Source organism: Xenopus tropicalis, chromosome 6 (assembly GCF_000004195.4).
Source record: "Xenopus tropicalis strain Nigerian chromosome 6, UCB_Xtro_10.0, whole genome shotgun sequence".
NCBI lineage: Eukaryota > Metazoa > Chordata > Amphibia > Anura > Pipidae > Xenopus > Xenopus tropicalis.
Genome location: NC_030682.2, coordinates 45,905,167 through 45,919,013, shown reverse-complemented (window position 1 = coordinate 45,919,013; position 13,847 = coordinate 45,905,167). Strand labels below are relative to the sequence as shown.

General features: G+C 36.9%; 1 protein-coding gene across 3 annotated transcripts in view; it reads left to right on the top strand.

The window, feature by feature from the left end:
- znf385d (zinc finger protein 385D) overlaps nt 1–12,296 on the top strand; it is a 194,343-nt gene extending 182,047 nt beyond the window's left edge. For all 3 annotated transcript variants that reach the window (XM_031904169.1, XM_031904170.1, XM_002932412.5), the window contains 3 exons: nt 1,402–1,580; nt 7,318–7,419; nt 10,421–12,296. In XM_031904169.1, coding sequence (XP_031760029.1) covers nt 1,402–1,580; nt 7,318–7,419; nt 10,421–10,654 — 515 coding nt within the window. In that variant the 3' untranslated portion in view covers nt 10,655–12,296. The remainder of the gene's footprint in view (nt 1–1,401; nt 1,581–7,317; nt 7,420–10,420) is intronic.
- Nucleotides 12,297–13,847: the final 1,551 nt, after the last annotated feature.

Genomic DNA, 13,847 nt, shown 5'->3' with positions numbered 1-13,847 from the left:
CATGAAACTGAGCACATTTTGGGGAATATTCAAATATAAATAGGAATACTATTCAAAATCAAGGGGAAAACAAATACTTATGGCCCAGTTTCAGTTGTTGTTCCTCAGTAGGGCCCTTAGCGTGGATAAGCAATTATTGTCATGTTAAGGGTCAAAAATTTATTTTTTGATGGAAGTTTTATGCTCAAGGGTTGTTAAAACAAACAAAACCACTTGAACATAGTGTTTTTTTCCAGTTCTGCAAAGAAGGTCTTGATTGAATTGTGTTCTTGTTGGTTAATGATCTCTTGGGAAACAGTCACCATAAAGTTATACCTTTAAGACAAGATTCATTAAATCGTTGTTCTGGTGATCTAAAGTGATCCAGAAATATTAGGATAAGTCAAAAGCTAGGTTTTGTGGCTTACAATAATGCTGCTTGAGATTGCATTTAATAAAGGCAGGGCACTTTGATAAATAATAAATCACCTATTTGCATTCTGTAATAGAGAAGCCGTTACAAACCTAGCAATTGCCAATTCATTCCGGTAATGAGAGAAACCTTAATCGTTCTTTCACTGACAGAGAATTTCACATCAAAGATTATTACTATTGTCGTCCAGATTAGATTTGCAAGCGAAATACATCTAAAGGAGAAATAAGCCTCAACAAAAATTGAATCAAAAAATAGAATTGAAATGATTCACCTGAGGGGTAATATGACAGTAATAAGTCATATTAGTGAGACTTGTAAAAGAGTGGTATGTAGGCACCCACCTCCGGTCCCCTAAATCGCAAGTCATTTAGATGCAGTCTGCTTCTAGTAAGCCATAGTGCTTTAGCAGTGATGCTGTCTGCCTCCATCTTCTTTTCAGATTCACAGCAGGTTCTTTGCACTGTTGTCACAATATACATTCAGGGCTGTATTTTTATGTAGGCAGCAGTTTTAGGGGAATAGTGTAATGTGTAATGTTCTTCGTTCACGTTCATCGCAGGTAATTAGTTACATAGACACAACTTTCCAGCGTATATGTGCTTGTGGAGGAGGTTGAGCTCTTGTGCAACATGGATTTATTGAATCCCACCTGGGATATTTTTGCAGGTGGTCTGCAGGGTGAGGTTGCATTATATGCTAGACTTGAAGTGTCACCAACCATGACTAAAATTTTTTGGCCTGTTGAGATATATATATATCCCAAAGAGACCTATACAACATATTTCCATACATTTTTTGCACATGAGCTATTCATGTGTTTATTGAATACATTCCATAGAAATTATGCAGAAAATTGAGTATGCCCCAAATAGATTAACCCAACCCGCAATTTTGATAGGATAACAAACATGCCTTAAGTGCAGAGTGAAATTTCATATACAGTAATTATATGCAATAAAAGTATTCATTTTTCTTTTGAACCACAGGAACGAAGCACAAAACCATGGTGGAGGCTCGAAATGGATCTGGGACAATTAAAGCCTTTCCGCGAACAGGAATAAAAGGCAGAGTCATTATTAACAAGGGGAGCACTGGCTTACAGAACAAAACTTTTCACTGTGAAATCTGTGACGTTCACGTTAATTCTGAAACACAGCTAAAACAGGTACAGGTGCAACTCCGGTTTCCATGAGACCAAAATAAAACCACCAGCAAATATAGGCCTACTATAGACAGTTACATTGTTTTAAAATATTTTTAGAATAGGTGAAATCAAAGGGAAAGCTACAGTATATAATCGCCTGAAACTACCCTAATATCTAAATGCAAAATATAAGTGTTATCGAATGCCGTGAATCACGGATCCAATAATGTTATTCCACAAAGGTTAAGTCAGGGATTTGGAATGTACCACTTCAGACAGCTTGAGTGAGTTGTTTGCCCACTGCAAATACTTGTGCTGAAGAGAAAGCTAAAATGTGAAATATATAAAATATTATGCAGTGTAGCTGTATTATTCTTCTATAATTTTCACTTAGTATGAGTAAAACTAAATAAACCTATTTGTAAAACCAATTACTCTTTATTTTGGGGGCAGTCTTGTATCATTTTCCCTTCATGCTAGATGACATGGATTTCTAAATGTGATAAAAACAAAAACTCAGTAATAAAAAGGAGGATAGATTAGACTTTTTAACATACTGTACTCTTGGGGGTATATTTATCATGCTGTGTAAATAGTGGAGTAAAACACCACCGGTGATGTTGCACATAGCAGCCAATCAGATTCTTTGCTTTGATTTTCTGACTGTTGAAATCTAATTGCTGATTGGTTGCCCTGAGCAACATCACCGATAATGCTTCACTCCACTTTTTACACAGCATGATAAATATACCCCTAAGTTACTTGTAAAGTTGTGTTTTTGATTTAGAAGCCATAATACTTTTTATTGAAGAGACTTGGGGTTGCATTATATTGTAGGCGTGGGATCTAATATCTAGAATGCTTGGGACCTGGGGTTTTCTGGATAAAAGATTTTTCTGTAATATGGATTACCATACCTTTAGTCTGCTAAAACATCAATATTAAATCAATAAATATAGCCAAGACCAGGAAAGTATGTTCCCAAGGCACAAAGAGGCAGACTTATCAATCATTACATTTTCGAATTTTCTTTTTATTTCGGAAAAAACCTCAAAAACTTGTCTTGAACATGTTATTTTTTATTAAAAACTTTAACTTTCAAAAACTTGATTGAGGGAAAAACATAAAAAAAACCCCTGTGAAATTAAATTCTACCCATCATTCTCAATGAGAATTTTTGAATTAATCTCAAAACCTTATTTTGAAAAAATACAAATCTCATTGACTTCTACATTAACTCACCAGCTTTAAGATGCCAAATTTTTATATTCAAGCATTTACATTTTTTTTACTCTATAAATCTTGAAAATGTGAGTTTCAGAAACAAATTTAAGCTCACAATTTTTTTCTGCAGAAAAAACTCAAATTGCTGTAAAAACTCAAAAATTCAAATGTTATTAAATTACTCTTATAAGGGCAGATCTAATAAAATATACATTTCCATGTGATTTTGCAGATTTAAGGAAAAAACATATGATCATAAAAGAAAACATAATGGAAAAAGTATGATCACGACAAAAATCACAACTCAAAAATGAGAATATCTGTCCCTTAAGGTACTCTATTCCCCCCCCATCACTCCACTAAAGTGATTCAGCTGATCACACTTTTCTTTCTGCATACAGAAATTAGATAAATTAGGAGGCAACTAAAAAGTTAATGACACAGTACAAGAGAAGAGGTATGACAGGTACAGAAATCTCTGTTTTTAAGGGTGAAGACACACGGAGCTACTAGTAGCAGCTACTTGCCGTGGCTACATAGACAATGCTGATCATTTACTCATAATTGCCTCTACATGTGTTTTAGCAGAGGCATTTCTCAGTATTGTCTATGGTGTTTTTTGGCATTTCATAGCCATGACAAGTAGCTGCTACGAGTAGCTCTCTGTGTCTTCACCCTAGAGACACTCCTGTTCTCTAAAGTTTAAATGAATGTCTTAGTTGTGGAGTCCATTACACACCTTAAATTGAAGTAATACCATTAGGATTAAAGGAGAACTAAGCTTAACTAAATAAATAGGCTAGAAATGCTGCACATTATGTTCTGGCCTTCTGTACCAACCCAAGGCAACCACAGCCCTTTAGCAGTTAAAATCTGTGCCCCCCAAAGATGCCCCAGTAGCCCCCATCTTCTTTTCTGCTGATTCACTGCACATGCTCTGTTTTGCTATCACTTTCTGAGCTTAGGGGCCAACTCACAATATACTGTATGTAGAGAATATAAATGTCACAATATAAAGCTGATTATATAGTTACATAGTTTGTGCACACTGAGCACGTGAGGGTCACTGACACTCTCCAAGATGAGGAGCTCCTGTGACAAGTTTGAAGACCTGGATCATGACTGCTATTGAGATGCTGAAACTTTAGGCTGGTTCGGTAAATACAATATATAAAATAGAGCATTTTTAGGCATTTTCATTTTTAGGGTTTAGTTCTCCTTTAAGATTGCAATTGGAAAGCATCAGTTAATAAATCTAGATTGTTATACATAGCTCCTATGAATGTTATAGAATTGGCAAATCAAAGAGTATATGACAATATAAATCCCCAGCATATATTCCCATAGAAATTAGTCAGTGCCTGAATCCTTGGCAGAGGCTTTTTTCTCTCTGTATTTTTTTGTTTTTGTTACAAAATGTACCAGAAAATGTTTTTGTCTCGTAATCTAGGGGTAGGCAGAAGAGGCACCTGCCTAGGGTGCAATGGTGGGGGAGCACCAGGCAGGTACCTATTCTTTCACCTGTGCTTCTTTGCGCATGGGCACGAGCACACACCGGGGGGGGAGGGGATGGTTGCCTAGGGCGCCCGGCTTGGCCCTGCCCTGCTCGTAGATTTTAGGTGATAAAAACCTTCATAAACAATTCTAAATTTAACTCAAGAAGAATAAATGTAAGAAAGTGAACATGATCACTGTACAATGGAATATGGATTTAGCTTGAGTTATATCTGTTTAGCATTTAATAACCTTTAACACAGGAAATTCCTGTACCGCTCGAAGCTTTTGTTTGTTGAATGTATTCTCAATCCTCGGTTGCTTGGGTCACTTTTAGTGTGTTTGCTTAAACATGGCTAAACTGCTAGTACTTTTAATAAATTGCCATAGAAAACAGAAAAGGCTATTTCAGATACACTGGTGCCACCCCCTAGCTACTTGAAACTGTAGGTACCAAAGCACTAGAACATGAATACTATTGCAAATAATCCTTTGCCTGCTGCAGTCATATGGCCTCAAGTTCTAATGCAATGTAGGAAAGGCCAACACAGTGTACGTGAATGTTAGTTAACTGTATTAGGGAATAAATGATCTAATTCTAAAGCTTGACACTTATAAAACTGTTTCTATTTTAGATTCCAACTGGTTCCAATAATTAATTAGAGTTCTGAGCATTGGACCCAGATGTAATTGTTTATATGTAACCTTGCAGTGTTATACAGCCAATGCTAATTCCAAAAGAAACAGGGTATACAGTAGAACCCCCAATTTACATCCCCTGATTTTAAGTTTTCCTGCTTTTTACACCGTTTTTTTGTGGTCCCACCAATTTTAATGCATTCCTATGGGCTCTTTTCCCGGATTTTACATTTGTATTTCCCGCATTTTACACTGTTTTTATCATGCCTCTCCCTAGCAAATCGCTTAGTTTTAAGGTAAAAATACAGCTTACTTTAGGAATTAAAGTTTCCCCCATGTCTTGCGATCACAGGCACCATCTTAGGAAGGTCAGCATCACCACTATCGCCTCATATTTCATACTGCGCATGCGTACCTATACGGGAGCGTACAAAATACCGCGAGAGTTGCACAAGTATGGGGAACAGCTGTACAAGGTGCAGATTTTTAAAAGAGTACAGATTTTTGTTTCAGTGCTGTACAGTATTCTTTTCCGCATCTTATTAATTTATAGTGATATTCAAACTTTTAGTAAACACATGCATTAAATGCAAAATGTTTTACAGTACTGTAAAAAGTTGTTTCAGTACTTCTGCTAAAACCTGTGAAATAACTCAGTAAAGGAACTGTGTTGCAAATAAAAAAATATTCCTGTACTTATTTCCTTTAAATCATTGACATTTATGTGTCCTTAACACATTTCCCTGATTTTACATTTTCCCTGATTTTACATCTTTTTTTCATGGTCCCCTGAAAAACGTAAAATGGGGGTTCTACTGTATAAGGGTCAGGAATGCTGCAAATGAAGTAGTAAATTATGATTAAAAAGATAAATACAGAGTCATTTGCCTTAAACATTCACCATATGATCTTCATTACAAGGAAACATTGTGTTGGCCGCAATGCTGTATAAATTTAAGGAATGTAGAAGTCAGTTATATATTTTATTGGAAATGAAAACAAAGATACCTTTGTTGAGGGAAGATTTTTATTATGGAGGCTGATATTTGGCTATGGGCAGATAAATGCATGCCAAGAACATCCCCTATGCTTTGAAAGGCCTTTTTATGTGCCTGCACCCAGAACCACTGCATTGGGCCACGCCCAGGCACAAAGATCGGATTTTTGTGCCAAAATCTATAATCGCATGTTGCGGTGCTGAAATCTGTTCAGTGTGCCTGCACCCAGACTGACACGGGCTGCAAGCACATCTGAACGCTGAGTGTAGGGGCTGATTCTCAGCCTGCAGGTCAGCCCTGTGTGGCTAAGCTTAGGTTAAAGAGCTCATAGATCAGGGATCCTCAAACTATGGCCTGCGGGCCGGATCCAGCCCCCCAAGGTAATTTACCTAGTCCCTGCCGAGGGAGCGGGAGGGGGAGCTGGGAGAGAGAGGACAGAGCGAGGAGTGGGAGGACTTAGTGGGGAGTGGGTAAACTGGGAGAGAGGACGGAGCGGGAGGATGCAACGGGGAGCTGGGAGAGAGAGGACTCAGCGGGGAGCAGGTGAGCTGGGAGTGAGAGGACAGAGGGGGGAGCTGGAGGACACAGCAGGGAGCTAAAGGCGGAGCTGGGACTGGGAGAGAGGACAGAGAAGGGTGCAGGAGGACTTAGCGGGGAGTTGGAGGACCAGGCCGTAGTTTAACCCTGCAGCAGGGATTGGGGAGCAGGCAGTGAGAGTGGGCCATAGTTGGAGGATGCAGGGGGATGCGTAGTTTGAGGACTATAGTCCGGCCCCCCAACAGAGGGACCATGAACTGGCCCCCTGTTTAAAAAGTTTGAGGATCTCTGTCATAGATCTCTCTGTCTTGTTTAGTTTCAGAAGTGTATCAGTGTGACATGTTATGGCATTCATGCTTCCACCTGGGAATCTTCTCTTACACGATACAAATGACACATCAGCCAATGACTTTCCTTCAAGGAGCACAAGACTTGTGATAAGTAGGGCAGTCTTGTGCTCCTGCAGCTATTATACATGTCTGCTATTTAAAGGTAGAGATAACAATGGGTTTAACCTTTGTAAGAACTAAAACCATTATATTCTATTTAGCTGATCTGTCATCGCCTATTTAACCTGTACCATTTAGTCATATTTTAACTTGAATGTGTGTCCCCATGAATACACAGCAGCTTATTTATTAAGGCTAGTGCCACATGGGCGAGAATCAGCCCCTTATAGCATTAGCCATGAACAATATCAGTGTTTCTGAAGTGTAAACACTGTTTTAAAGCAGATAGGGGGGCTTAAAGGAACAGTAACACCAAAGAATTGGTAGCTAATTCATTTGTGCCTAACTGATATTGTTCTATTTGTCTTAATTACGGAACATTGACTAATAATATTTTTTGTCCAATATTTCTTGCAGCACATTAGCAGTAGAAGGCACAAAGACAGAGCTGCTGGGAAGCCTCCAAAGCCAAAATATAGTCCGTATAATAAACTTCAGAAGTCATCTAATCCAGTTGGGGTAAGTAAAATATTAATGTGTAACATTAATGTGCAAACAAAGCTGATATTGTTCAACAGTTACAGCACTCAGCAAGTAAACTCCTGGGGCCATATTCCCTTATGCAGATTTAAAATGCCGTGGGAAAATGTACTAAAAGTGGTAAATGGAACAAAAAATGTATATTTGCAATGTCATATTCTTCATTAGACAGTTAGAAGCAGATTTATCAAAATGTGAGATTAGAGCTCACCACAGAAAACTTACCCACCCTCTATTCATTACTATGGGAATTGTAGAAGTGATAAATGCACCTTTTTAAAATCCCATAGGACTAAATAGAAAGTGAGGTAATTTTTCTGCGTAAACTCTAGTCTCACATTTGGATAAATCTGCCCCATAATGTAATGCAAATAGTAATTCTGCATAGTGCATCTTAAGGCTTGCTTACATTTGGTGTATTCTTTTAACACAAAAATAACTTTATTGCATACAATACATATTCTTCGCCTGTAATGTTGCTTTGCTAAATCCTTTCCAGGTTCCCCAGAGTTAATACATCTGGAAAAAATGTTATATAATCATGTTACATAGGTTCAAGATGGAAGTTTCCTTTCACTTTCTTGACTAGCTTTTCTCGTTGTTTAGGAACGAAGGAAAAGAATTGGTGTTCAAAATACATGGATTAGCAGTTTCAAAACAAATTCTGTGAAAATGAAAACTAAAATGCCAGCCATGGCTTTTCCATGGATGAGATAAAATGATTTATTATTTTGCATTGCTGAGATTTCACAGATGGAGATTAAACTCATCCATGTTTTCATCTTTCTTATCTGCAATGTTGATGTAAGAAAAATGAAATATGCTCTCCATTTTGTTACAATTTACCAAAAAAAAAATCCATTTTGTTCATAAAGTATTGTAAAGGGTCCTCTGCATGAACCGTTTAGCAGCCAGGAAAGAGGTTAGATAGGCCTGGTGTTTCATATTAGCAAATACACTGATAGGGATTATTATCTGAAAGCAACATCTTTCCAATGTTCTCAGTCATCCCCTGAGAGTAACTACAGCTATTAGGACACGCTGCATACTAGAATGGATTTATATTCTCCAGGGTGTTTCACTGGAAAATTGAGATAAGGGTTCTGTAAAGGTATTTGTGCTTATCTAAATACAACATGTCTTGTGCAAAAATGCTTTTTATTTACTGTATCATCACTTTTTATTTTTAATCTTATGTTTGGCAAAAACAAGCCTGTCATGGGAAACATTTCATAAACAGTTCCAACCTCAGCTCTCTATGTCCAGGGAATTCCCCTTTTAATTCTCTTCTTATAGCTCTTTCCTCCCAACTGTAATTTCATTGTCTATTAAATTAAGTGGATGCATTGTTCAAATTCAAATCTCACTCAAGAATCAAAGAAATCAGAGCATTATTATCAAATAGCACCGTACAAGTGTCGCACTCCAGTTAAGAGCAGTAGAAATATTCTAATACTTGTAGAATCTTAAAGATCAGTAAAACCAAATAACTTCTGTCCTGTGGCTTAAAGAGGATCTAAAGTTTTTTTTTCAAAATGCAAATATAGGCTCCTTGCACTAAACCAAACAACTGTATATTGTGTATCTGTAGCAACTGTGTCCCTGCTTTGAGGTACTCACAATCATTTCTTCAGCTTTCTCTTCTCTGCCTCTCACAATCCCCCGTGAAATTCAGCTGCCGCCAGCGATCCTAATGCTTAACAGGCTGCCCCTCCGATGCGGCTTACGGCTCCAGGGGGTTTAACCCTCACATATATACTTGTTAGGATATTGCTGCCCATCGGCGCACAAGGAGTAGGACAGTCTGTGCTCACTGAACTTCACTGATCACAATCATAGAGATCAAATCAATCTACGAAAGCTGCAGAAATAATCGTACGTACCTCAGAGCAGGCACAGAATTGTTAGCAGACCTTACATACAGTAACTTACTGAGTTGACATTAGATCCACTTTAAATCAAAAATTATTTGAAAACTATTTGATAATGAATATCCTGTAAATTATATCCTTATAAATGGTGTGTAGTTTAGCTTAATTATTTAATTTCTGTCACATGACTCACTGAACCTTGTATATTGTAATAAAATAATATACCCTCTGTAGTAAAATAAGGATATTAGAAGTCACCTTAGAATTCCTTGGCTTGTATAAAAGCCTCAGTCTTCGGCCTTGTGCATTTATATGGTTGTGGAAGTGCTTGGTGACTTACAATATCCTCATATTTGATGTACATTATTCAATATATTATACAGTATATTATACAGGTACATCATTCAATATATTATTAATGTATATTAATATAATAATATTATAATCATTCTTCTTCTTAGTATAGTATCATTAACTTCTACTTCTAATACCTATAAAAATGTATAAATAAATTACTACATATTAATACAGTCTAATATTTTTATTATTTATTTAGAACTTTGATGTTCAAATATACACTTGTTTTCAGGCAATTCAGTTTGAACTGAACCAAAATTGTATAAACAAAGATAATTTTTATGTATTATATATGAAGCATAGCAATGAGTAGATACAGTTCATTTTATGGGCAATATTATAACAGCAATAGAAACCAATGAGATGTTTGCTTTACCTAAGTTGAGCAGAAAATGCAATCTGCTAGGAAGAAAGTTGTTCCTTTTCCTACACCCCCCCTTACATCACATGAGAGGAGCTAAGCTAGCATCATTATGTTAACAAGGCCGGTATTTGAAAGTCAGTAAATAAACAGATGCAATATGGAAACAATGATTATGAATATGTTCTCCTTGTGGCAATCAATATTCCTTCACAGTGCGCAGTGAGTCAATATTTTTCTGGAATTGATAACAAGAAGGTCTTAAAATGTACTCACTTGATAATTACATCGGCACAAGAAAGCTGCATCTATTTAGCAGTTGTAGAAGATCCCATCCCCTTATTATTTAAGAGAATGTACAGCTAACTTAGCTCTTTTTTTGTATCCACAGATAAAGTTAGCTTTCGCAAAACAACGTCTAAAGCCATTGACTCCTCGCATACTACCAAACCCATTGGCTGCCGCTGCTGCTGTCGCTGCCGTTGCCGCCAATTCTTCCTTCAGTCTCCGCAGCACGCCAGCAGCCACTCTATTCCAGTCTCCAGCACTTCCTTCAGCGCTCCTGCGACCAGCTCCAGGCCCTATACGGACCACTCACACTCCCATTTTGTTTGCTCCTTACTGAACTTCAAGCAGGGACTATTCTTCTGCAATAATTTTTATTTTCAAAAAAACAAGACAAACAAACAAAGAGAACTATGCAGTGCTTATTTATAGATCAATATAGATTTGCGCCAGAGGATAAATTGGTGTTAAGCAAGAAAGGTCCTATTTTCTTAACCGATGTGCAGTTTATTCTGTCATTCACTTGCCATACCCTTTCCCTTGTATAAACGTATTCCCCTGTCAGTGTCTTTCCTGTTTTATACTGTGTCTGACCATTTTTTCAGGTTTTTTTTCTTTGCTAAGAGCATCGTCAAGAGCCAATGTACATACAGAACTTCCTTCTGTACTTAGGAAAAAACACACTGTGATCTGTACACTTACCAACCCTCAATACCACTGGGTATTTGTCCATTTATTTCATTATGTGGATGTCTTGTAAATTATTCGTGCTGTGTCTCACTCATATTGAGTTGCTAACAACACTGCAAATTCTAATAATGAGTAGAATGTTGTTGTGAAGGTTTTGTGGCCAGCGAAACCATGTATTTGCTCAACAGGAAGTGCACGCCATATTTGTAAGAAGACTTGGTTCATGCATATTCATTGCAAAAATATGTATTGGCATATTATTGGCTAGTGAATGAAATTCAGTACTCAGTGTGTAGTATCTACAGTTTGTTTACATGCACTTTACTTAAAATCCAGGGGAATTCTCATTATTTTTGTCAATGTTAATGGGCATCAAGTATTAGCAGTCCAGTAACAGCAGTGCTGAGAGGGCGCCACTCTGAGCACGTCAATAAGCCGACAAACAGGAAAGTGTTAATGCAGAGCCTTATGTCTTCATGAGTCAGTCACTGGGCTCTGAACCATTCAAATACCGACCCTGCCTTCACTAAAAAAATATTTAGTGAGATGGTGGCCACTAGCACGGCCCCTTGCCATCTGTCTTAATAATAGGCCCCTGTTTGCTTCCTGCAGCTCAGATCATTTGACACAAATAGGTTTAAATGTGAGGACTTGAAATCATATTTTTAGGCACCCTAAACCCATTTTAAAGCCATGTTCATATGCAAGATCTTTTAATTGATATACAGTATATGTATGCAGCATTATTTCCATACACAGTTGTTGCACTTTTAATATCTGTTATTGATAAATAGATCTTTATTCACCAGAGAATTACATATATTTATTGGGCACACATACAGTGGTACATTCTATATGTATTTCATAATTATCTTCTTAAACCTCCAACTGATGGCTTAACTCCCCGACTCCTATTGCCATATTTCTTGTGCAACTTCAGACACCGCAACGCAAAAGGTTCTGAGCACCAATGGTGAAACATAGTCTTATGTCCCTTGTTATCTTTTAAATATCTCTAATTCTAATGCATTCTTTTTTTAAGGTGGAAAAGGTTTTTATCCTCTAACAGTATGTTGAAGGCCTATGTCATTCAAATGTATTTTTAAAGCTGTATGGTTTATGGTTATCAAACTTTATAAAAAAGCTGTACATGTAATTTGGATGTATTTTTATTTGAGGTTTTAAATCGAGAGTGAGGGAGGCTCTCTCCACCTTTAACACACTTACACACATTTGTACAGGTATGGGACCTGTTATCCAGAATGCTCGGGACCTGGGGTTTTCTGGGTAAGGGATCTTTCTGTAATTTGGATCTCCATAACTTAAGTCTGCTAAAAATCATTTAAAATGGATAAACCCAATTGTCTTGTTTTGCCTCCAATAAGGATTAATTATATCTTAGTTGGGATCAAGTACAAGGTCCTGTTTTATTATTACAGAGAGAAAGGAAATCATTTTTAAAAATTAGAATTATTTACTTATAATGGAGTCTATGGGAGATGGCCTTTCGGAACTTTCTGGATAGTGGGTTTTCAGATAACTGATTCCATACCTGTACTCACAACCACTTTTGCAGTTGCCTTGACATTTATTTTTGGAAGATCAAAAAGTGTCTTTTTGCACCTTTCCTTTACAGAAGCCGTTCAACCCATATTGTGAGGTGGGGTCTGGGGGCCAAGCCTTTATCTACCTTTTTAAGGACATTCATGCTAAAATGCCAATAAGTTAGTTATTATTCAGTTGTATGGTGTTCCTATATTTATTGTCTGAATGTGAATGTACCCATGACTCTTTGGTGCCAGTTCCTTCTACTTAGCTTCTTCTAATACCTGACCATTTATAACCCGACAACCATAAATATTTGTATCACTGAAAACGCTCTTTTAGCAATTTAAAAACTGTCAGCCGGGATATGATTTGATGTTTAAAATCCCATCTTTATTTGATATATCTTGGATTAGGAAAACGTGGAATTGTGTAATGACCAGAACATGCATTGTTGGCTCCGGTGATGCTTATACGGACATATTAACGCCATAGTACATATTATTGTTGCCAGTATGACATTTAAACATGACTTGTTTGTCTTATTGTTATGTTATCAAATATACAGATTCTAACAGATTTATTCCAGCATTCATGTGAATCAGTTTTATTTTTTGTACAAAAGCATAGTCTATTTATTTTACAAATTCTTTATTGACGCAGATCATAAAATCCCATATCGTTTTTTTAAATGAAAGATCCATTATTTACCATAAACACCTTGGTGTTCTTGCACAACTTTCCTTTTGGCAAATAATAGAATAAAAAGAACAGAATAAGAATATATTTTAGATTTTTGTTTAAAGAGCCATACATTTCTGTTGCTGACGCAACATATTCTTTCTGTTATTACAGAACTGGAACATAGTTGAAGCTGAATATAAATTATAAACTGCCATATTTATGGATAATAGTTACCCACAATCCTCATTATACTATACAGTGCTTGTATTTTTATTGCACAGGACTTTCCGTCTCATGGTTGGCTGATTTTTCAACTAATACCTGGTTTATTTCTATCCTATACCTAATACAGACATGGGATCCATTATCTGGAAACCCAATAAATAGTACCTTGCACTTGATGGTAACCAGGCTAGCAGAAACTCACATTGCTGGCAAAACAATTCTATTTTCCCCAGGTAAAGGATCTGTTGTCTGGAAACCAGTTATTCAGTCTCCCATAGAGCCCATTTTAATCTAATAATTGACATTTACAAAAAATTATCTGTAATAATAAAGCAGTACCTTGTACTTGATGGTAACTAAGCTGCATGAATCCATATGGGAGGCAAAAC